The sequence below is a fragment of the Pinus tabuliformis genome, chromosome Q (assembly GCF_031772625.1).
Source record: "Pinus tabuliformis cultivar Carrire ecotype Pingquan chromosome Q, CPIR1, whole genome shotgun sequence".
NCBI lineage: Eukaryota > Viridiplantae > Streptophyta > Pinopsida > Pinales > Pinaceae > Pinus > Pinus tabuliformis.
Window position 1 is genome coordinate 436726806 of NC_142296.1, and position 24928 is coordinate 436751733.

Genomic DNA, 24928 nt, shown 5'->3' on the forward strand with positions numbered 1-24928 from the left:
ACAATACCGGTCTGAATTCATTATTCGCTTTGTATTGTCATGTTGATGACCCAGTTCATTTTGAAGATGTTGTAAATGAAGATAAATGGATTGAAGCAATGAATGAAGAAATTGGTGCAATTGAGAAGAGTAAAACATGGGAGTTAGTGGACCTCCCTGAAGGCAAAGATGCCATTGGAGTTAAGTGGGCCTATAAGACCAAAAGCAATGCTGAAGGTAAGATTGACAGGCACAAAGCAAGGCTTGTTGTGAAAGGCTACAAGCAGCAGCAAGGCAAAGACTATGATGAAACCTTTGCACCAGTAGCAAGGATGGAAATAATGAGAACAGTGTTGTCTATTGCAGCACAACACAAATGGAAGATTTATCAGATGGATGTTAAATTTGCATTCCTGAATGGAGTGTTAAAAGAAGAGGTTTATGTTGAACAACCTCCAGGCTATGAAGTTGAAGGCCAAGAGCATAAAGTCTGCAAACTGAAGAAGGCTCTTTATGGTCTGAAGCAAGCTCCAAGAGCATGGTACAGCAGAATAGATGCTTATCTGATTGAGAATGGGTTTGATAAGTGTGATGGTGAACCCACACTCTACATAAAGCAGAATGACGGTAAGATTATTATTGTTGTTTTATATGTAGATGATTTGATTTTTACTAGCAATGATGCTTCTCTCATTGTTGATTTTAAAGCAGTCATGAAAAGTGAATTTGAAATGACTGACTTGGGTTTCTTAAGATATTTTCTTGGAATTGAAGTAGACCAAAGTGAAAATGGTGTTTTCATTTCTCAAGATAAATATGTAGAAGCAGTGTTGAAGAGATTTAACATGCAGAACAGCAAAGCAGCTGTGACTCCAACAGTAGTGGGGTTGAAATTGACCAAAGAAGATAGCAGCAAATATTTTGATCCAAAACTATACAAGAGCATAGTTGGCAGCCTTATGTACTTGACTGCAACTAGGCCATACATTATGCACGCTGTGAGTTTAATTTCCAGATTTATGGAAAGACCGAAAGAGACTCATTGGCAGGCAGCCAAGAGGATTCTAAGGTATGTGAATGGAACGAAGGGGTTTGGTATTTTATACTCCTCTTCTGAAAGTTTCATGTTGACAGGTTACACTGACAGTGATTGGGCTGGAAGTGTTGATGATAGGAAAAGCACATCGGGATATGTGTTTCATATGGGATCGGGAGCCATCTCATGGGCTTCCAAGAAGCAACCTGTTGTGTCTTTGTCAACAGCAGAGGCAGAATATGTGGCAGCAACAGCAGCAGCATGCCAAGCAGTGTGGCTGAGAAGAGTTCTCAGAGATTTGTGTCATGAACAGGAAAAGGGCACAACCATTTACTGTGACAATAGCTCGGCAATAGCATTGTCTAAAAATTCTGTTTTTCATAAAAGAACAAAGCACATAGACACCAAATTTCACTTCATACGTGAATTGGTTAACAATGGTGAGATTGTTTTGCAGCACTGCAGAACAGAGGATCAGTTCGCTGACATCTTGACAAAACCATTGGGAAAGAAAAGTTTCGATCATTTCAGGACATGCCTGGGTATGCAGAAAAACCCAGCAGTTGAAATTAAAGGGGAGTGTTGGAATGATAATTTCAAACTGCCGGAAGCTGACAGTTGAACAACGACCCAGCTTATTCAGAAAACAGTGATTGGACTTTCCCTGCGATGCGATCTGATCGCATATCGCACTTTCCCTTGTCACCCTTCGCTGCATCCCTGTATTGTTTGCGATGCGATCGCAGATCGCAGATCGCAAATCTTAAACTTCTGCGCGTTAAGACCTTTGCTCCTTATCCGCCGATGCGATGGTGCGATGTTGTGATAAGCCCTGAATTAAATTCTGAGAAGATATTTTCAGCCGTGTAATTAATGATATTTACCGCGGTTGGTAAATGCAGGTGAAATTTTTTAATTTTATTATTTTCTATTTTACGGAAGTATGGGCACAGGCAACACGTATTGTAAGATATTTTTGTGTTGTTCAATATATATATATAAAAAAAAATGCAAGGGCAGATAGAGCAGTGTGTAGAATTAGAGAAGAAGAGTTCTTTTTTTTCTGCAACGCACAGCAGTGCTGACACTATAGTTTTCTGAGATAGTAAAATCAGATGCTGGAACTGAAGCGTTCCTGTTGTAATCCCTCTACAGAGGAAGACATTTATGTAACAATTTTCTTTTCTTTTATATGATTAAGATCCTGTATTGAAATCAGAACGTTGTTCTCTGTGTATTTCTTTTGTGTTTGAAATCACCAGAAATTTACATCATTAACTAAATAACAAATAGATTCACAAGAAATAAACAACAGCTAGGATAAATGCAAATACTATAGCTACACTTTTTAGGCCCCACTTCCCAGGTATAAAAGGTGCATTTACAGCATGTAAATATGATCTATGAATAAGTTTTCAACCGTGATAAATTTTTTGGGTTGATAGCATTGGGTAAAAGGATACTTTTCTAACAGGCATATAAAGTTTATAGCAATGTTAAAAGTTCTTGCCCAAGCCGATCGATTCTCTCTCTACCTCCTCGACCTTGCGACCTTCCAATATGCCCGGTAAGTGCCTTGACATTGTGTTAGAATCGTTAGTCAAGCCAGAACAGGTGGCCCATCGCGAAGTCACCCTCTGACTTCTCAGGTTGCGCAGGGCCTAGGCAGATTATAAAAGATAAGTTACAGTTCTAGAAGTCATTGAGCATCTCCAAACACACTGAATGAGCCTCATTTGAGAGTATATATGCATAACAACCACTATAAACATGAACACAACACTTTCTATTTTTCATGTTTATTCCTGGATTTCTCTTTGTTCTCGCAAGCGATGTAGATCTTTATAGTGTTTAATGCCTTCGTAAACATTTTATAATTAAAAACATGATACGGGAATGGAACTAAAGGAGGTGGCCAAAGCAAAATCTCTCCTCGTCAAAAAAGATATTGGACCTGCTCGTCAAAAAAGATATTGGACTTCTCGAAGTTGGATTTAAAGAAAAATTTCTGCTCATCAAAAAAGATTTTGAATTTCTAGAAGTTGGATTTAAAGTTATTTATGGTAAAAGGCCAGATGCAATACATTCACAACAATTTTTCATTTAAATTTTTATAGAAATCAATTCTAATATAATGTCTTATTCTTTACCCGGAATTTTAATATGATCTGTAGCAGTGTTGATCCGGGTAGCAGTGCATTAAAAGCTTTGTCGCACTTTCTAACACCATGCACTGTCTACGAAGTCTCTATTCACATTAATTAGCATATTATCTCCCTCTTTAACATATTATCTCCCTCTTTCGACGAGCACAATGCAAGGTTCATAGACCTTTGGACCTTTGTTTGAATCTGTGAGTATCTCTTTCCCTTGAATTTCAGATTTCAGACCATATCAAGTTTAATTTCAAACCATATAAAGTTTAGTTTTGACCCAGCAGGGACTAGCGCTGCTTGCAGGCCTTGTTATAATCAAAATTCAATGTCCATTCTTTGTCACATTAGGCATAATAGTTATTGTTTGATTTCTTCTAACACGGTTTTTGCCACTTTCTTCTGGTCTTCTCGTTGGATTCAAAGTTATATTGAGGGGTGAATCGGTAGAACGAATTTTTTTAATTATTTAAATATTAGAATATAATAAAATATATAAATTTTATAAATTGAACAAATAATATAAGATATATTTGGAAATTTTTATGAGAGAAAACTCAAAACTTTTTTATATGAAAGATTTTGTAAGTACCAACTTACAAGAGACACCAATCACCACAACTACACCATTTGTAGCAGAGACCAATCTCCACTACTGCAAATATTTGTAGGAACCAACCTACTTCACTGAATTTTCTTGCTTCTTTACAATGTCTATTAGTTGCTTCTTCTTTCAGTAGATCTATTTACTACTTCCTTAACCAGGTTTGCTAGCTTTTACTGCCTTCACTAGGTCTACCTTTTACTTCTTCCTTCATCAAGTCTATTTCTCCCAAAATTTATTTATTTTGGTTTCTACTCAAACATAAATTTACACAATAAATATCCAATTTTACAAATCTGGTGCAGAAATATCTACCCTAAATACCTAAATATTTCCTCTTTTATGCCCTCCAAATTTCATATTCTGAAACATCTCATCGAGAAAAATTATAACAAAAGTACCCAATCGACTTGTCCCAAGCATGTCATGCATGACTTTATAATAATAAATACAGAGTGACATTTAACAGAGTTATTTTCTTTCAATATAATATGCTATCTGTAAATCTATTCAAACAATTATTTTAATATGTTTATAATTTTGGAATACGCATAAAGACCAAGATCTCATTATTTCAGGACAAATATGAGCTTCGGTTCAATCTAGCATAGGAAAACTTTTCTGATAAATTCTCTTACACTCAATCTAGCAGAGCATAAAAGAATTTAGAAGTGAGCAATTTGTGTTTCCAGAAAGTTTTGGCCAGTAGGTCCACCGGGTGGGAGCAAGGCCACTCTCACCACATTTTCTGCTCCTTGAACAGGTGAAATATCGCCGGTATTGAATGTCATGGAAGTCCTGACGTAACCAGGGTGCACGCTGTTAACACATGCCTTTCCTTTCAGCTCCCGAGCCAGAAGACGAGTGTATGCATTCAATATCACTTTGGATAGAGAATATGTTGGAAACCTAACCGGCCACACGCTGTCCCTCAGGTCTGCACCTCTCTCAATATCCTCCATGTACTGCTTCACAATGCAATCTATAAACTCTTCACTAATGTTTTCAATGTCTGAAAGTTGCTTCTGCAATGTTTCACCTCTCAAAAACTGTTAAGGAAAACAAAACAAATCATTAATTTGTTAAAAATTTACATATTACTTTACTCCACAGCAATCATCAAAATCACTAATTGAACAAATGACTTTTTACTTCAAAAAAAAAACCATTAATTAATTAGTTATACCCTAAGTAGGCCCAAGACAGAAGACACATTGACTATACGTGGTCCAGCAGTAGAAGGCTTCAGAAGTGGAATCAGAGCTTTGCTTATTCTCTTTGTACCAAAGTAATTTGTACCCAGGCATTCTTTGGCAGTCTGGCCGTCCTCTGTAATCCCCTCTGCCCACAAGCCATCTACCTGTGAACCAATTGTATGGTTGGGGAAATTAATTCTTAGTTGTTCTGGTAACATTTAGAGAGTAATTACAGATTTTAATAGGGTTCAGAAGAAAATCAAACTCCAATAAGGTTGCAATACAATTAGCTTTCTAAAATCCATCTGGCTCTTCTCCAGCAGATCCCAGTGGAAGTTCGCGCCCCCTACTGCCGCATTGTTGATCTGTAATTTAGCAAAGAGATCTCTGTTAATTCCATTGACACCAACTAGAGAATTGAATGGTGACCCATTAATCTCTAAATAATGGGCAGAAAGAAAGAAAAAATTCATGATCTCTCTCCCCTGAGCTATATCCTGCTATGGAAGTTTGAATATAGAGATGCCTTGAATGATTTTTTTTTATTTTTTTTATAAACAGTTCACAGGAATTTTTTTATAAACAGTTCACAGGAATAAGAGCTAGAGACTAAATCTGAAAGGATTTGGATGGCTCTAAAAGATCTGGTCGAAAAGAGGACAGTGACCGAGGATCAACTTTAAGAAACTTATGTGTCTTCAGAGTTGTGTTTATTTTTCATAGATATAAGGCTCTTACTATTAGCATGTCGTTCAAAATATATACTTAATAATAGGAGTCTCAGTTAGGCGGTGATCCAGTATTGCATGTAGTTCGATTCTCAGTACATTTATATATCAGATTTACTTGAAAACCCCCGAATGACATCTTACAGAATTTGGATTCAGCTGCACCCAAAAATTGGCATCCAACATATAGTATGCACTACAGGCTACAGCATTTGCTCAGTGCTGTACTACATTTGAATTGCATAAAAGATAATGCCAGTCTGTATGTAAGAATATATTTAATATTATTAATGGTATTATTTATTATAGTTAATATTTTATATTATTAAATGAGGTAGCAAGTGTCGAAGGAGTTTTCTATAATTTTAGGGGATAATTGTATACAAATCTATATTGAGCCTCGATATAGCCTCAAATAATGTAATTGAAGTTAATGGGTTTGCTTCAATGTCTAATGTCAACCAATTTCATTAAGGTTTGAGATTGACCACGCGGGGATTCATTGATAATTATCAACCTCATTCTCCAAAGTAAAACTCCTCGATATCTTTAACTAGCATCCATAGTTACTTGAATTAGAATGCAATAAGATAAATTGGAAATTTTGTATTGCTTCCAAATTCCAGGAGGCCAAAACCAAACAGTAGATAAATATGTAACAAATAAGGAAAATGCAAGAGTTCACCCCATTAACCCTAAAAAATATGATCAACCTGTACTTTAGATCTCCCTTGTTCTTTAATTAAGATATTGTCATGTCTCATTGGATCTTCCATAAGAAGATGCCTCATAAAAGCCAAGTGGAGAGTTAGTTCACAAGACCCTTGCTCCTTCTCCACATGCTCTTAAACTCGACCTCTTTTAGTTACGATTCCTCTTGTAGGTACATGGAGCATTTGGATTATAATCATGGTGAATATTCATTACAGTTGGCAATTTCATTTTTCCAATTCAAAGTATATATGTCTTATTTTAGTATATTTTCCTTGCATTGTGTTTGGTTTGCTTTTATTAAGATCCTTGGTTGAGTGTTTCACTTTATTCCCATTTTTGGCCAACTCTACTAGTTGACACATCCTTGGTCAACATCCCTTGCAATTCTTATGGACCCTATCTCTTTAGGGTTTCTAATCCAAGTCTCCCAAATCTAGTTTATCCCTGCTTTACTCTCTCAAGTCTCTACCTATCCCTGTTCACTTGATTTTGTCCTTAATTGGACTATGCATCCCCCTCTCAACATCAAAATGGAATATTTAAAGCTTCAAAGAATAAGGAAATTGAAGGAAATACATAAGTGAATTCAAGACCTAAAGCAACAAATGAGAAAGACCTTTCATTCTAATAATAGAGTAAATATACTCATCTAAATGGAGAAACAAGAAGGGAGAAAATTTGATGCCGAAGAAACTGCTAATGAAGGATATTTGATGCGGAAGAAACAACTAATAAAGGATTGGAAGAAGGAATATGGCATAAATCTATTTTAATTTCAAATTTATTAAATATTTAAAGAGTGTCATTTTAATTTTAATTTTATTAAATATTTAAAGAGATTAATAAAATGTTTTTTGGATTAATCACATTATTAGGATTTGGTCTATTTTCAAATTTATTAAACATCTAAAGAGATTAATAATGTCTTTCGGATTAATCACATAAGTAGGATTTAGTTTACCTTTGGAACCAACTTTATCCTAAGGATGAACCACATTAATTGGTTCCAAATCCTAATGTAATTAATCCGAAAAATATTATTATTTACAATATAAATCACAAAAAATCTATAATCTAACATTTAAAGAGATTAACAAAAATAAAATTTAATACAATATTCATTAGAAAAAAAATATAACATAAATTCATGCTAATTTCAAATTTACTAAACATCTAGAAAAATAAAATTTGATATAATTTTCATTGGAAAAAGGAATATGACATAAACCCATCATAACCTCAAATTTATTAAACATCTTAAAAAACTAAAATTGAGTACACATTATTTGGACTTAATAATAAAATCGGGTTATATTGGCTTAACTTGTACTGAAATTAAATAGTAATAGAAAATTCCAAAAATTTTCCTTATAATACAAATATAGTAAGGTTATCTTACTTTTAAATATCTTTGATAATACCCATTATATTTTCAATACTTTAAAACTCATTAAAAAAACCAAACCCCCAAATACATCATCATTGCCAAATTTTCACTACCTACACGCCCATTAAAAAAAACCAAACCCCTCCCATTCATCCTCATCGCCAAAATTTCGAGCAATGAAATATTTTCTAAATTTATTGAGCATTGTTGAGTTAAAAATCTTCTTGAGCATTGTTGAGTTAAAATTGTTGTTGATGAAGATTTTTGGAGAACTATGTATTGCCATCCGTTAAACTTCAAGTTTTTGAAAATAGATAAAAGGTTAACCCAAAACATTGAACAAACCTGTGATCACTAACACACTTTACTCCCAATATCTTCATCCACAACAATAAATAAAACTTACCAAAAAAAACCTTTAAAAGTAATAAAATTACTTAAAATTTAAGTCATGTTAAGCAAGGGCAGGCAGGAATTTTGTAACAGTATACAATGATTAAATTTGCAACCAACGATGTCATTCACAGGTTATTGAAGGTGAAAACATAATCTTGCAATTAAATGAAAAGCACATTGCTAAATTCATCTGGCATAGGAAGCTGGAAATCTTGGATTAGTTCTCAATGAGAGTGCTGGTCTTATCTCATAATTGTTTTTGTATCATTTTTGCGATTCCAACAGGGTAGTAATTTCTTCTGACATTGACATTCCCCATGGTGGTTACCGTCACAGATAAACGACTGTGTCTCACACATCCTCCATGGTGGTTACCGTCACAGATTAACGACTATGTCTCATGGTTATCCTGTATCATGCATTTTAACTAAATATATAAGAGGGTTCTCCTCAGATCATGTCCTCCACGTACGAAGATGCTTCTGATTTTCAAAAATCACCCTGAAATGCTACTATATAACAAACCCTCCATATGAAAAATCTAGCGTGACATCTCATTTGATAGCTGCTCGATCAAAAGCTGTCTAAAAGCAAAAGTAGCCTAAAAGCATTAGGTTCCTGATTCTGGAAGTCCGGATCAAAAGGATGGACACAAATTACTCAATAGTACAATACAGAAAGTACAAATACAGAAAGAGAGAAACAAGTTAATTCCCTGAGATTGACTTTTAGCAGAAGTATGGAGTTGAAGAGTCTAAAAACATAATTTGACATTTTAAGTGTTAGAACTTATTTTATATGATAGTGAAATCAACAGCGAAAACATAGGAGATAACTAAATGTAAAGGAAAACTGTTTTCAAAATGGCAGTATATCAAAATTGATTTAAACACTAATGTATATATTGTTCTTCTAAAAACAAAATCATTTAACTTCCAGAGCTAACTTCAAAAACTCAAAACAAGGATTACAAAGGAAAACATTAGAACTTCAACAAAAAAGTGTTAAGAGTTAGTAAAATTGCCTAAAAGTTAAGCCATGTTTAGCAAAGGCAACACAAGTAGTTGAATTGCCGTAGGAATTTTATATTATAACATACAATGATTAAATTTGCAAACAACAATCACCTTCACAGGTAGGTTATGGAAGGTGAAAACATAATCTTTCAATCAAATGAAAAACAAATTGCTAAATTCATTTGGCATAGGAAGCTGGAAATCTTGGCTTAGCTCTCAACGAGAATGCTTGTATCATCTCATAATTGTTGTTTTATCATTTTTCCGAATCTAACAAAGTAGTAATTTCTCCTGACCTTCACATTCCCCATGTTTACTCTCACAGAGCAGAGATTATGTCTCATGGTTACCCTCACAGAGCAGCGATTATGCTCATGGTTATCCTCTATCCTGCATTTTAACCGAGTATATTAGGGGGTTCTCCTCAAATCAAGTCCTCCAGTTACGAAAGATGCTTCTTATTTAAAAAAAAACACCTTGAAATGCTACTGTATAATAAACCCTCCATATGAAATATCTAGTTTTCATATCATTTGCTGCTAGATCAAAAGCTGTCTAAAAGCAAAAACTAGCCTAAAAGCATTGGGTTCCTGGTTCTTGAAGTCGGCATCAAAAGGATGGACACAAATTACTCAATAGTACAATACAGAAAGAATGAAAAGGCTAAGTTGAATTACTGTTATCCTACCACCCAGGTTCAAATTCAGCTAATAACATGTTGAATTTTGACATCTTGAATAATATTATTGTAATGGCTTTAAGTCTAAGCATTTTGTTAGTATAATTGTGATAATGACTTCAAGTCTATCTATTCTATGAGTATAATTGTGGTCTGGCCTGATACGAGCATTGTTGTAATGGCTTCAACTTTAACCTATAGTTTTAAACCTCCGATTCAGATTCAGAACCGCCGAGGGTCGACTCTGACTCCAACTCGGTATCGACTCAGCCTAGTTGATTTCAATGACTCGGTCGTTGTAAAAAATAAATAAATATTTTATTTTTTTTTTAATGAAAAAAACATATTTTTAAAGATTTTCATTCATGTTTCCAAACTCAAAGCATTAGAATATAGAAAGAAGACAACATATGATCAAAGTATGCTCATGAAAATATCTATTATATCAAAATGACACCTAGTGCACTGTCCAATACATGTAATATATAGATCAAAACAAAAACAGATAACCAAGGAGGCTCTAAATGGCCTCTACAACAAAATATCACTAGTCATACTACTAAACAATGCAAGATTATCTGGCTCAGACTCTGAATCAGAGTCAAACGGACAAACCCATCGCTCATCCTCACTATTGCTCCAGAAACCAACTCCAACTCTTCACAAACTCCCCACATATGTTCACACAAATGCAATGAGATAGTTGTGAGTAAATGTGAAGGGGTTGGGTCACTTTTATAGGCTTGGGAGAGGGGTAGAGGCATTAAGAAAAAAAAAAACAACAACAACAACAACAAAAAAGAATTGAGTTTGAAGTCTGAGTTGCCGCCTTTTTTCCGGCAGACTAGCTCGGCCGGTTTAAGAAGGGCTCGACTGAACCAGCCGAATCGGTCTCCGACTTGACCGGTTCGGTGATGGACCAGCAGCCGAACTGGTTTTTCAACCTAGCCGACCCGGGCAGGGATTTGACTCGGTCTACCAGGGTGAATCCGATTCAGACCAGCGCAATTTTAAAACACTGATCTAACCATTTTGTGAGTATAATTGTGGGCTGGCCTGATATGAGCATTGTTGTAATGGCTTCAAGTCTAAGCATTCCCGGAGTATAATTGTGAGCTAAAAGAAAAGAAGAAAAAAAGAGACCAATTTCCTGTAGGGAAAAGAAAAGAAATAAAGAAAGAAAAAAACATATATATCTACAATATAGAATTTCAATCATATATACAATATAGAATTTCAATCGGCTAAGTATTCAGTAAATGACTCTGCTGGAAAGGTAAACCAAACCGTAAATGATTTAGAGTGAACCAGAAAAATAGGAAATAGAGATCCACACACTAAAATCAGAAAGTAGAGGATCAAAACCACATCAACCTACTCAATTGGTCAAATTGCAAACAGCATATTACAGACAGCAGAGTCATAGCAATTATACAACAGAGAAATGACAGTAAACTCCACTAAACTCTGCAACATAATTACTTAGTTTATCCATTCCAAAATGCCCCTGCCATTGTGAAAGAGCATACATTTCATTGGTATATGGGGGACGAAGTAGATCAATTATAGTCAAAACGGAGAAAAGAAAGAATACCAGAATATCAAGGCCACCGAATTCATTCTTCAACCATTGGGCAAAATCGGTAACACTGTCATCCCTCTGTATATCGAGTGTATGAAACACCACATTTTTTCTTCCTTCTTCCATGAGAGCACGAGATTGTGGAGACAAGTCTTGCTGCTGCCTGCAACGAGCAGTGAGAACAACAGTGATACCTTTGTCTGCAAGTAAACGAGCGATCTCCAACCCTATTCCTCTGTTGGCCCCTGTTACCACACCCACTGTCTCTTTCGTCCACCATTCATCTGTTGCGTCACACGAGGATTTATCCTATCATCACAAATTAACAGTTTGTTATATATCTAATCGACATGATAACCTACCAACTAACTCTCTGTCGAGAGCATGAACTCACCATTTTTGTTCCGCGAAGATCTTCTAAATGCTTAGAGATAGAAAGAAATTAGGAGACTCGAGCAGTATAAAATGAAAGATAGCTACTATGCCCTTTGAAAAAATGATGGTTGGCATTGGAATTAATAGTGCGTATAGCTCTCATAACTTTTGATTGAAGGAGTTCCAAAATATCATCGGATGGTACATGAGCTCTATGGGGAGGTGTGTCATTGAGTTATTTTGCTAAAAGTCAATCTCAGGGAATGAAACAGAGGAAAAGTAAAAGAGAAACACTATATTCGTTGTACTAGAACATTATTATTATATTTGTGGTGAATCAAGATGGCGGCGGAGTAAGTTGACCTTCTAGACCGCAGACTATTATATTTGTGGTGATTCAAGATGGCGGCGGAGTAAGTTGACCTTCTAGACCGCAGACTATTATATTTGTGGTGACTCAAGATGGCGGCGGAGTAAGTTGACCTTCTAGACTGCAGACTATTATATTTGTGGTGACTCAAGATGGCGGCGGAGTAAGTTGACCTTCTAGACTGCAGACTTTCCGTTTGTCCTGGTTCATAAGTTTTAGCTGTGTTTTTTGAATATAGGAAGAGATTTCCGTTCATCCCTGCTTTTCTTTTTCCTTTTTTGAATTATAAATGACCTTTGGTGTGAGGAGATTTATAAATGTCATTGGATGGTTAGATCTGGAACATTTCAGATTCAACCATTTTTATATATGGATATTTAATATTTTTTATAAAAATATTTATATATTATTTATTAAATTAATTAATCAATTTTTATTAGTTTAATTATTTAAATTGAAATATCAGAAAAAGTAGTTTTAAGTGTGATTTTTTGGAGTTTTCATGGACTTTTTATCAGAATCTAGTGGAAAAAGTATGGCTCAATCTTGAATTGCGTTGTTTAAATTGTTTTTTGATTGGATATATAGATTCAGCACCCTCAAAAACCTTTGTGTCACTTCTATTGTGAAGAGTTCCCCTGTCAAACTTGTGATTTCAATGAACCCCTACCAAATTTTAGACAAATTAGGTTTGAAAATAAACTGCAAAAACTTTCCAAAAAAATGCGTAATATTTGAAGTTGCCATGTTTTAAATTAATTATTTTGAAATATGATATCATGTTTGAAAATTGATAAATATTATTTGGGTGAAAAATACAATAAATATTTATTTGTATATTGAAAATTTTAAATAATTGGTAATGATGATGGTGGTTGTGGTTAATGCCTATTAAAATTAAAATTGGTTTATCAGAACTTTGAAAAAGTAAAAAATTACTTGGACGGTTTTAAATTTTATTTATATACTTTAAAAGCATTAAGAGAAGCCTTTCAAAATTACCATAACTTTGACGAGTTAAAATGTTAAAAAGGTTAATGTTGTGATAAATCTTTTGAAATTGAGATTCAATTTCCATATAATCAAGGCATTGTAAGAGAAAGTGTTTTTCATATTCCACATTTTTTAGTGTCACAAAAATAACAGATTCATTTATCCGACCTCTTAGTATCACAAAGATGACAAATTCTTAAGGTTATCGATCAACTAATGTTGATATGAAACTTATGAGAATGGGTTCTTATTTTAGTAATGTTGACTTTCTTTTTTATACTAGTCAAAATATAAAGATAATCACCATTGTAAATCCATCATAAATTTCTATGCATCAACTCCATATTAAACGATGAAGTACACAATCACACTCATTGTATATTGTTTTTACTTTTAATTAATTTTGCTGCATTTTTTCCTAAATTTTTCTTTTACACAGAAATATTTTTATTTTTCATTTTTCACTTCTTATTGGTGTTACGAATATATGTATATTTTAAATGACACACATCAACTGCATCTTCAAAAATGAAAGGTATTACATGTCTCTTTCATTAATATCTTTTTCAAAAGATACTTGTTAACTCTATGTTTAGCACTGAAGAATTACACATCTACCTCCTAACAAATATTAAGCACCATGTAGAAAGGTGGCTTACTACATTTTTGACTTATCAATTGAATTAGAATAATGTAATATTTAATGGACAAGATGAAAACACAATAAACCAATCATTGGTTCATTGCATGGTGCTTAAATTAAAATTTCATAAACACACTTGTATTAATCAAATAATGTTACAATATAAATACATGAATGTTTTCTCAACATAGAGAAATTATCTTGATCCCACAAACAACTTGGTTGAACAACCCCAAGGGTTAGCTCAACTGGTCAAATAAGTGCCTCGTCATTTGGGAAGTCACATGGTCAATTCTCCCCGAAGCCCTTGGGGTTAGGCTTAGCTATTGGCCACGGGACTTGATACCCTTGATCAAGCTCAGATATTTTCGTGGATGTAGCGGCCACCTAGTGACCGCCGGTATCCGTGAACCACACGTGAAAAAAAAAACTTGGTTGAACAAATCTCTCAACTACACACCAATATAAATGCTACTTAGTTGGACAATATCTTTCAACTTAACTAGATCTAATGACCTCCTAAAGCCTAGGAACAAACTCCTTCTCAAAACATTCATCACACGTAAGAGTAGGGGTTATATTCTCTAACACTCCCTCTTAATGACTAGTCTTAATTTTGATTAGTAAAGTCTAGCAATGGTCCAACCTAGCATTTTCAAACATTATCAAAATGTCGGCATGCATATAAAGGAACAACTATCCAACGGAATGTACAGGTAACTAGTTATTGCAACCATCAGTGTACTAGGATGTCCTTCACGTAGATGTTTCATTTAACCATCGCACCTTCATACATGTACATGTACATTTAACTCCCTCTACATCTCCATCATCATCATCTTAGGTTAACTTGGCTCAGTCGTAACCATGCTCTTGCTTTTATCGACTTACCTTCATCCATACCCCAAGTTTTATCGGCTTATCCTCAACCATGCTCTCAATGCTTTTGCATCACACTCCCAAGGAACTACATCCTCGTGTGGTTTCTACTTACCATAAGCAACACATCAAATGGTTTCAGCTTACCATAAACATACACTTACAAAGTGGTTTTCAAATTACCATTAACTAACGGGTTACACATGCTTCATTAGGTTTACATCACAATTGACTTAGGTACATTCAATGGAAAACTCCATTCATGGAGATACTAGGTACATACATCTCAAGGACCACTATGTCAAGCCAAACATGAAACTATAGACTTGCTACAATGTGTGAGTTACATTAAAATATGAACATGGGTTTGTTATTATTCAAGACACCACACAATCTTGTCCACCAATGTTTAATCTCTGCTACTACCACGACCATTATTCTTTGTTTCCATAGTGGTTCTAAATGCATGGTCTTTGATGTCTCTGCTATAAGTATTGCCACTTAGTTTACTTGGACAAAGATCCAACGAATTTTATTTTTTTGTAGTGAGGACCTTTCTGTCCTCCCTGCTGCAAATTTTTCATTTAACTCCAAAAATCCAGCCTACAACCAATCTTGGTTTTCTCGAGTGAGAACAATGGAACCCTCTTCCATCCCAAAAAGTGTCCGTGCTCCTCCCTTCGTCTAAAGAATTTCATCATGTACCAATTGGAAAACATATGTACCATTGATACCTAAAATTGGCCAAAAACCTATTGTACTGCAAGGCCTACCATCAATTTGACCATGAAGTATAAATTAATTTACCATCATATGGACCTACTTCCATCTACCAAGAAACATGGGTACCATCCGTTGTATTTGTCAGTTCTCTAGGGAAGTATTATATATACAAGATATATTCATCTTAATCTTACATTTTCTATGCACATGCCAATTGAAGACTTAAGTGCGGTACTCAACAAATAGTACATGGGGTAAACCATGTAGCCAAAACTTCCTTCCAACTACAACACGTCTTACTATGCAGACTAGGGAATGACATTTACATCAGAAAATATTGCAGCATTACTACATAGTAACATACATCATCAAGAGTTAATAACACATGACATATATGATTGGAATGTCATCTTCATCCATAATTATTCATATACTAGGCTTCTTCATTTAGAAAATTTGCATCTTTGTTCAATTTTCATCTTGGATACCAATACTTTGCCTATCATTTGTTAGAGTAGCTAATTCTAATAAATAACTATACCTATATTGAGTAGCTCTAGCCTCTAAGGGATAGCTCCATTGGTCAAGTCCCTGTTGCTAAGTACCTTGCCAATTGGGAGGTCACGGGGTCAAATCTCGTCAACGCCCTTGGGGTTAGGCCTAGCATATTGGCTGGCGGGTAGATCCCTTCAGGTGGATATTCCCGGATTATTGCCCGTGAACTACCCCTTCAAATGGATCTTCCTAGATTATTGCCCGTGAATGTAGTGGTCACCTAGTGACCGTGAACCACAATTGAAAAGACTATACCTATATTGAAATACCTAGACTCAATATACTCATCTAAAATTTTAAAGACAAAAATAATAAGTTTTCACCATCTTGCACACATTAAACACTTTCTTGATAGTAAAAATACCTGCACACATTAAGCACTTTCTCAATGGTAAAAATACTACTTGTGTCAATCCACTTTAGCTTTGGTCCTTTCATCAACAACTTTGTTGGCCATTGTAACTTTGTTAGCAATTGTTGGCAATGATTGTGTACACCTTCACATATATAGCTCTTCTTTCAATAAGAAAAAAAATAGCTTCTCACACTAACTGCAAGAAAAGCCTTTCATGGCAATGATGATTCCTTCAACTACAAGCACCATTTGGCAATTTACCCCTCAAAAATATGGTTGATCATCATCTCCTTCATGTAGATATAATGTGGACAATATGACAACTCTCTCTTCCATGTCATTGAGCCGAGAGACTCATTCTACAGCGCAGTGTGATGTGTATTAAAAAAAAAATTAAATAACTATATAAAACAATTAAATAATATTGACTAATAAAAAAATTTATAGGTGAAGAAATTAAATCCCTCTAAGCTCATGTTAGATCCATATTTAAAATGAATCTATGTTAGTTATGTTTCAATCAGGTGAAGAAATTAAATCCCTCTAAGCTCATGTTAGATCCATATTTAAAATGAATCTATGCTAGTTATGTTTCAATCCCTTCAAATAACAGTGTTACCACTTCCCTGCACTATGCAAAGCTTAATACCAAATTGGCATAAGGTTTGAAACTCTTTTGTTGTTGTCTATGAAACGGCCTTCTCCTCAACATCACCACTTTTCACACGGTAACAGTCTTTACTTTTCACACAGGAACCGTCTTTTAACACTTCGTAAACCTCACCAATGGTTTGGGAAATACTGGTCAAGATCTCATCATCCTGAAGCAATGGTAAGGTGGGGTTCTTTGCTTTTCACACAGGAACCGTCTTTAGCACTTCGCAAACCTCATCAATGGTTTGGGAAATACTGGTCAAGATCTCATCATCCTGAAGCAATGCTAAGGTGGGGTTTCTTGCTTCTAGCATAGCTCTACCTTCATATCTAATGACCATGCCTCTTGAAAAGAATGTAATGAAGATAACTGAAACACATACAAAGATTCACCTTAACCCACGATAAGAGCCTAGTGTAATTTTGTAGGCTCACTTATCCTTCTGTGTAAGATTATGCAAGTCCAGATATCATATTCGATTACCCAAAAGAAGACTCCATTGTGAATTTCTCAATACTCAGGTCGCTATCCCCTCCAAGTTGTATTTTATTTGGAGCTTCAGACCTAAAAGTTTAGCAGAGTCTTGGTGGAGGTATCAGACTCCAATACATCCACAGGGACGACTCGAGTCCTCGAACCCGTTACCTTGAGTGGTTGCACATAGGACACAGGCAACACGATATATGGAATAGAAGATCATAACTTGGTCAATGAAAGACTCCTGGTCATCACTTCGAACCCCAAGGCCACACTCGAAAGCCTTTGAGATAATGGTAATGCGAATATTACCATGGAGGTTTCTACAGAATGCTTTTTTTCTCTGATACCTAGCACACATCAGCACATATCCCCTAGCCGTGAATATATTTGGCAATTCTTAAGAAATGATGCATTGATCAAATTATAGTTATTAGTCCCTCCCTTCTGCACTGTAGGGACTCTAGCGATCGCTAGGGCATTGACTGGCCATTAATCCGTTTTTTTGACCAAAATTTCTTCGCTCTATCAAAATTTAACCAAACTCTTTGATTGCAATTTCCTTCACCCAAATTTTATCCAAAGTTTTGGTTTGAGACTCTTATTGGAACCTTCACGTGTCTCGAGTAAGGTTTAGATGGCTAACAAACTTTTACCCAAAGTTTCCAAAAACTAATGCACTGACCACCATACATGCACCTTCTGTAACATTTTATCCAAGGTTCAAATTTCAAACATCTCCGCAAAGTTTGAAACTAAATATATATCCAAACGTTTAGACCGCTTATGCAACGTGATGCCCCATGTCAAGCTCACGCTTTTCTAGAAGCAATCTCTCCTCCACATATCCTGCCATTGCAACTTTCCTTTAGTCACTCTTATTCACATAGATTCATCAACAAATATCAAAATGTGATGTACATATTACATAATTCTCTTTTCCATAAACATTAAGATTAGAATTGTGATCAGGACATTACCTATATTTCCTTTCTGACGGTCCACTATGTTTCCTTTCTGAAGCTGCACTTGGTGTCATGTCTCAAAGGAGAATTCGCAGAGAATTTGCTCTTCCATAGACATTAGCATGGAAATTGAGAATTTCCCTGCCTTCGGCACTACAGGGACTCTAGCCGTTGCTAGGGCGTTAACTAGCCATTAATCCGTTTTTTGACCAAAAATTTCTCCGCTCTATCAAAATTTAACAAAACTATCTAATTGCAATTTCCTTCACCCAAATTTTATCCAAAGTTTTGGTTTGAGACTCTTATTGGAACCTTCACGTGTCCCGAGTAAGGTTTAGATGGCTGACAAACTTTTACCCAAAGTTTCCAAAAACTAATGCACTGACCACCATACATGCACCTTTTGTAACATTTTATCCAAGGTTCAAATTTCAAACATCTCCGCAAAGTTTGAAACTAAATATATATCCAAATGTTTAGACCGCTTATGCAACGTGATGCCCCATGTCAAGTGTGATGCCCCATGTCAAGCTCACACCTTTCTACAAGCAATCTCTCCTCCACATGTCCTGCCATTGCAACTTTCCTTTAGTCACTCTTATTCACATAGATTCATCAATAGATATCAAAATGTGATGTACATATTACATAATTCTCTCTTCCATAGACATTAAGATTAGAATTGTGATCAGGACATTACCTATATTTCCTTTCTGAAGCTCCACTGTGTTTCCTTTCTGACGCTACACTTAGTGTCATGTCTCAAAGGAGAATTTGCAGAGAATTTGCTCTTCCATAGACATTAGAATGGAAATTGAGAATTTTCTCTTGCGTAGACATTAAAATATTACCTGTATTTTCTTTTCCTTATTAATTTGGAGTTGCTTTGGAGCTGCACTTACTATCATGTCTCAGGGATACATTACCCGACATTAGAATGGAGAATTTTCTCTTGCATAGATATTAAAATGGTACATTACCTGTATTTTCTTTTCCTTATGAATTTGGAGTTGCTTTGGAGCTGCGCTTATTATCATGTTTTGAATTTGGAGTTGCGCTTACTATCATGTTCCGGATTTTGACGTTGCTTTGGAGCTTCCCCCCAAGGATAATTTCTTGGCTCCCCAGGTATGGTAGGGAAATCGTGGACAACTACCGAGGTATTGTAATTGAATTCAATAGAATATCTGTTTGTGAATATATAAAGATTCCCTTTGGGAAGAAGATGGACGTATTGATAATAGTTTTCCTTCTGTACATCATTGGTGGTTCTAAAAAATGGCATTGAGCAGCTTCCTTCTCTCATTGTCAGCACGAATTCATCTGTGAAAGCCGCTCTGCCTCCCACAACGATTACTCTGTCGTCCGACAGGACTTGATAGGTCGCATACCACCACAGTTCGCCTAACGCCATGTTGGGATCCTCGACCCAGATGCAAGCTTCAGTTGCCAACCCAAAAGCAGGCTCCGGCTGCCGGACACGGTGCGATTCTCCTTAATTTCCGGTGGCCGTCTAGGTTCCCGCTGGTCTAGAGCAGCGTTCCGTCGGGCAGAAACTGTCCCAACCAGCACCAGGTATCGGTTTGAATGAACAACGAACATATCGTATTTTTGGTGAGGTTAAGCATAATGTTGTGCATGGTGCAATCGTGCTGGAGAACTTGGTCCAGTGGATTAATTCTGCATCTTTTGTTGGACAATTTTATTTGAGATGGGCTTTTAAGGGTAAGAAATCTACATAACATATATATGGATGTGTAACATACTACAGTGTATTTACAGCCTAATAGAACACATAACATAACATATATATGCACATCTACAGATACATGCACATCAAGTGGCATTACTGCCTCAACTTCTATGTCCAATCCCGCATCTATTTTATTAAGAATGTCAAAGAATGGCTTACCAAAGCATGCAATGGATGAATATTGTGTTTAGAAGATGCAATCTTGTGAAGGTAGCCGTCTTTTGCAAGGCAGCGACAGGTCGCTTTGTTATTCTCAGGCAGGATCGAGGCCCAAACTCCTTGGTATTCTTTTAATATAATTCGGTGAGATCTCTTTCCAACCTGATCATTCGTTAGGTTGGATAGAGAGATCAGCTCCATTCAGGTAAGGGATCTTCTATCTTTGTTTTTCAGGCACTTCGTTCTTTCCCACCTTCCTTATGCATCTATAGTTTCAATTTTACATTAGTGCATCTATCCTGTCGGCTATAATGCCCCTGGCTAGTCTGCATGTTGGCATCCCTACCTTCCTGGTATGCATAGATAGAAGGTCTACCTACTCATCTCTGTGAAGGTAGCCTACTCATCTCTGTGAAGGTCACCTGGTACGCATAGATAGAAGGTATTCTTACTGGTCTATGTGAAGGTCGCCTGGTATGCATAAATAGAAGGTTAACCTACCCATTTGTGTGAAGGTCGCTTGGCATGCATAGATAAAAGGTCTTCCTACTCATCTGTGTGAAGGTCACCTGGTAGTGACCCAATCGCTCCCATACCCATGACTCTGCTATGCATATGTTGTTCACAACATTTTTCTCTAATTATGCATTTTTTTTCTCAGACAAGGGAAGCTGGATGTTGATGCATGTGGGTGAACATGCATGGTATGTATGATGAAGGCACGGACAAATGGTCGATAAAAGGGCCCAGGGTGGTGTTGTGCTTTTCCACGTGCGAGGTTGTTTATAGTGTCTTGGCACCTAATTTTTTTAAAGTGATCGTTATTTTACTTTTTAATCTCCATACTTACTTTTCGGTTGGATTTTTTCTAAAACAACAGCTTGAAACACCTCTTATGGTGCTCGATAAAGGTTGTAGCGCACATTGATGAAACCAATCTTTTCTGAAACAACACCTTCAAATGCCTTTTATGGTGCTCGATTGTAGCACGCATTGATGAAACCAATATTTTTTTAAACAACAGCTTGCAATGCCTTTTATGGTGCTTGATAAAGGTTGTAGTGCACATTGTTGAAACCAATATTTTCGGAACAGTAGCTTGATATACCTCTTATGGTGCTTGATAAAGGTTGTAGCACACATTGATGAAACCACAAGCTCGTGGGTTCCGTCCTTTGGGGTTCAAGTGAACTGCAAATTGTTTATAGACTTCATCTACTATTTACTTTCTGAATTTCTTCTAACGATCAAGTAGGTGCAGTTACAAACTCAGGTTCTGCATCATTCGAAAACTACCAAAATGCTAGATCATCTCTATAATTAGATATATAATTTTACTATCGACAAAGCAAGTAGGAAAGCAAGCATAAGCCTAAGCATTTTCCTTCTTTCCTTCGGGATCAATAATGACTCCTGGGGGAGGAGTTATCGCAGCATTACCAATCTTCAGTGGCAAGGATGAATTATCGCAGCATCATCAACCGTCACTGGCAAGGATGAGTTATCGCAGCATCACCAACAGTCACTGGCATGGATGGACGGGGACTTAACTGTTGGAATGATAATTTCAAACTGCCGGAAGCTGACAGTTGAACAGCGACCCAGCTTATTCAGAAAACAGCGATTGGACTTTCCCTGCGATGTGATCTGATCGCATATCACACTTTCCCTTGTCAGCCTTCGCTGCATCCCTGTATTGTCTGCGATGCGATATTTGTGATGCGATCGCAGATCACAGATCGCAAATCTTAAACTTCTGCGCGTTAAGACCTTTGCTCCTTATCCGCCGATGCGATGGTGCGATGTTGTGATAAGCCCTGAATTAAATTCTGAGAAGATATTTTCAGCCATGTAATTAATGATATTTACCGCGGTTGGTAAATGTAGGTGAAATTTTTTAATTTTATTATTTTTTATTTTACGGAAGTATGGGCACAGGCAACACGTATTGTAAGATATTTTTGTGTTGTTCAATATATATATATAAAAAATGCAAAGGCAGATAGAGCAGTGTGTAGAATTAGAGAAGAAGAGTTCTTTTTTTTCTGCAACGCACAACAGTGCTGACACTGTAGTTTTCTGAGATAGTAAAATTAGATGCTGGAACTGAAGCGTTCCTGTTGTAATCCCTCTACAGAGGAAGACATTTATGTAACAATTTTCTTTTCTTTTATATGATTAAGATCCTGTATTGAAATCAGAACGTTGTTCTCTATGTATTTCTTTTGTGTTTGAAATCACTAGAAATTTACATCATGGTATCGGAGCTGGTCTAGGCACTCAGTGAGTCAAAAACAGAGATTGTTTTTCACTGTAGTAGCTGTAAGAAGTTTGTTGAGCAGATTTTTTTTTTCTCAGCAGAGAGTTTTTTGCTTGTTTTCTTTATACAGTCAGTATCTCTTCTTTATCTATATAAGTTAAGATGGCAGATGCTGGAACAGGTTTGACAAATTCCCAACTGCCGCAGTTTAATGGGGAAAATTACAATTATTGGTCCATAACAATGAAAGCATTGTTTGCTTCTCAAGGAATATGGGAGCTGGTTGAAACAGGCTATGCTGAACCTGCAGATGCAACAGCACTGGCTGCTTTGACAGTAGCAGAAAGAGACCAGTTGAAGAGCGATAGGAAGAAGGATGCCAAAGCCCTCTTTTTCCTCTTCTAATCAGTACATGAAAGTGTTTTTCCGCGAATTGCAGCAGCAACAAAATCCAAGGAGGCATGGGATATTCTCAAAAATGCCTATCAAGGCATGGAGAAGGTGAAGACTGCAAAGTTGCAGATGTTGAGGAGAGACTTTGAAAATCTCAACATGAAGGAATCTGACACAATAGATTCATTCTTCACTCAGGTTATTGGCTTGATAACCCAGATAAGATCTCATGGTGAGATTCTTGAAGAAAGAAGGATTCTAGAGAAAATCTTGAGAATTTTACCCTCAAGGTTTGAATCTATTGTGGTAGCAATAGAAGAAACAAAAGATCTCTCACAGTTCACGGTAGATGAGTTGAGTGCTTCTCTTTTGTCTCATGAACACAGACTGAGTAGAGGAACAGATTCCTCTTTTGAGCAAGCATTCAAGACTCAGATGTCGTTTGGCCAAGGAAGAGGTCGAGGCAGAGCAAATAACAGAGGTCGTGGAAGAAGCCAAAACAGAGGCAGAAATTATCCTGCAAGCACAAGCGGAAGGAGCTGCAATCAGAACCAAGATGAAGGTTCAAGCAAATAGCAAGCTCATAGACAAAGGTATGACAAATCCCAAGTCCAATGTCATTATTGTAAGAAATATGGGCACTATGCCAATGAATGTAGGAAAAAGCAAAGTGACATGAATAATAGGCAGAATGCTAATTTTGCAAATGAAGAAGATAAGAACCCAAAGAACGTGCTGTTAACATGTAACATAGCACAAGACAAACAAGAAGATTTTTGGTTCTTAGACTCAGGTTGTAGTAATCACATGACTGGAAATATTGCAATGTTTGCCAATCTGGATGAAAATGTGAAATCTGAGGTAACAACAGGGACTGATGATAAAATAACTGTCAAGGGTAAGGGCAGAGTCAGTATTCGAGCAAAAAATGGAGAACAGATGATTGTGCCAGATGTATACTATGTACCTGGTCTGAAATGTAATCTTTTGAGCATTGGACAACTCATTAACAAAGGTTACAATGTGTTCTTCAAAGATGATTTGTGTATAATCAGAGACATACCTTCAAGTAAGAAGATCACTGCACAGGTGCAGATGACCAGCAATAGAATGTTTCCTCTCAAACTCAGAGCAGATTTGAAGGAAGGAAGAACTATTGCAGCTGTAACACAAGAAGTCTTTCAGGAACAAGTGAAAGATATGAATTGGTTGTGGCATTTGAGATTTGGACATCTCAATTTCGGAGGCCTGAATCTGTTGCACAGAAAGGGAATGGTAAACGGATTGTCGTTGATTGAGAAACCGGACAGCCTTTATGAAGGCTGCATCTTGGGCAAGCAACACAAAGAAAGCTTTCCAGCAGGAAAGAGTATAAGGGCAAAAGCACCCTTGGAAATTGTTCACTCTGATGTGTGCGGACCGATGCAAATACCATCATTTGCTGGAAATAAATATGTTTTAACTTTTATTGATGATTACACCAGAAAGACATGGGTGTATATGCTGAAACAGAAGAGTGAAGTGTTTGAGAAATTCCGCCACTTCAAAACTCTTGTTGAGAAGCAGTGTGGGCATTATATCAAAGTGCTCAGAACAGATAGAGGAGGAGAGTACATCTCCAAAGACTTTCTGCGTTTTTGCAGAGAGAATGGCATACAAAAGCAGTTCACCGCGAGGTATACACCTCAGCAAAACGGTGTTGCCGAAAGGAAGAATAGGACCATTCTTGACATGGTCAGAAGTATGCTAAAGGCAAAGCACTTGCCGCATGAGTATTGGGCAGAAGTTGTCACTTGCGCAGTTTACATCTTGAATAGGTGCCCAACTAAAGCTGTCATGAACAAAGTACCAGAAGAAGCATGGAGTGGTCAAAAGCAAACTGTCACTCACATGAGAGTATTCG

At 36.4% G+C, this 24928-nt stretch overlaps 2 protein-coding genes across 2 annotated transcripts in view; both read right to left on the reverse strand.

Moving 5' to 3' along the window:
• LOC149220084 (short-chain dehydrogenase/reductase 2b-like) overlaps window positions 1–12060 on the reverse strand; it is a 33359-nt gene extending 21299 nt beyond the window's left edge. The window contains exons 1-2 of the mRNA XM_089384635.1: window positions 11865–12060; window positions 11483–11779 (exon numbers count right to left, since the gene is read on the reverse strand). Coding sequence (XP_089240761.1) covers window positions 11483–11779; window positions 11865–11867 — 300 coding nt within the window. The 5' untranslated portion in view covers window positions 11868–12060. The remainder of the gene's footprint in view (window positions 1–11482; window positions 11780–11864) is intronic.
• LOC149220085 (short-chain dehydrogenase/reductase 1-like) lies at window positions 4111–5245 on the reverse strand. Its single transcript, XM_089384636.1, has 2 exons — window positions 4959–5245; window positions 4111–4821 (listed from the first exon to the last, which is right to left on the reverse strand). The coding sequence occupies exons 1-2, from the start codon at window positions 5184–5186 to the stop codon at window positions 4438–4440; spliced, it is 612 nt and encodes a 203-aa protein (XP_089240762.1). The 5' UTR covers window positions 5187–5245; the 3' UTR covers window positions 4111–4437.
• Window positions 12061–24928: the final 12868 nt, after the last annotated feature.

Bases quoted from the DNA above. Each gene is read 5' to 3' on its own strand.
- LOC149220085 (XM_089384636.1), bottom strand. From the start codon at position 5,186: ATGTTACCAGAACAACTAAGAATTAATTTCCCCAACCATACAATTGGT. The intron at 4,822-4,958 runs GTATAACTAATT...TTTCCTTAACAG, and splicing joins CTGTCTTGGGCCTACTTAGG to TTTTTGAGAGGTGAAACATT.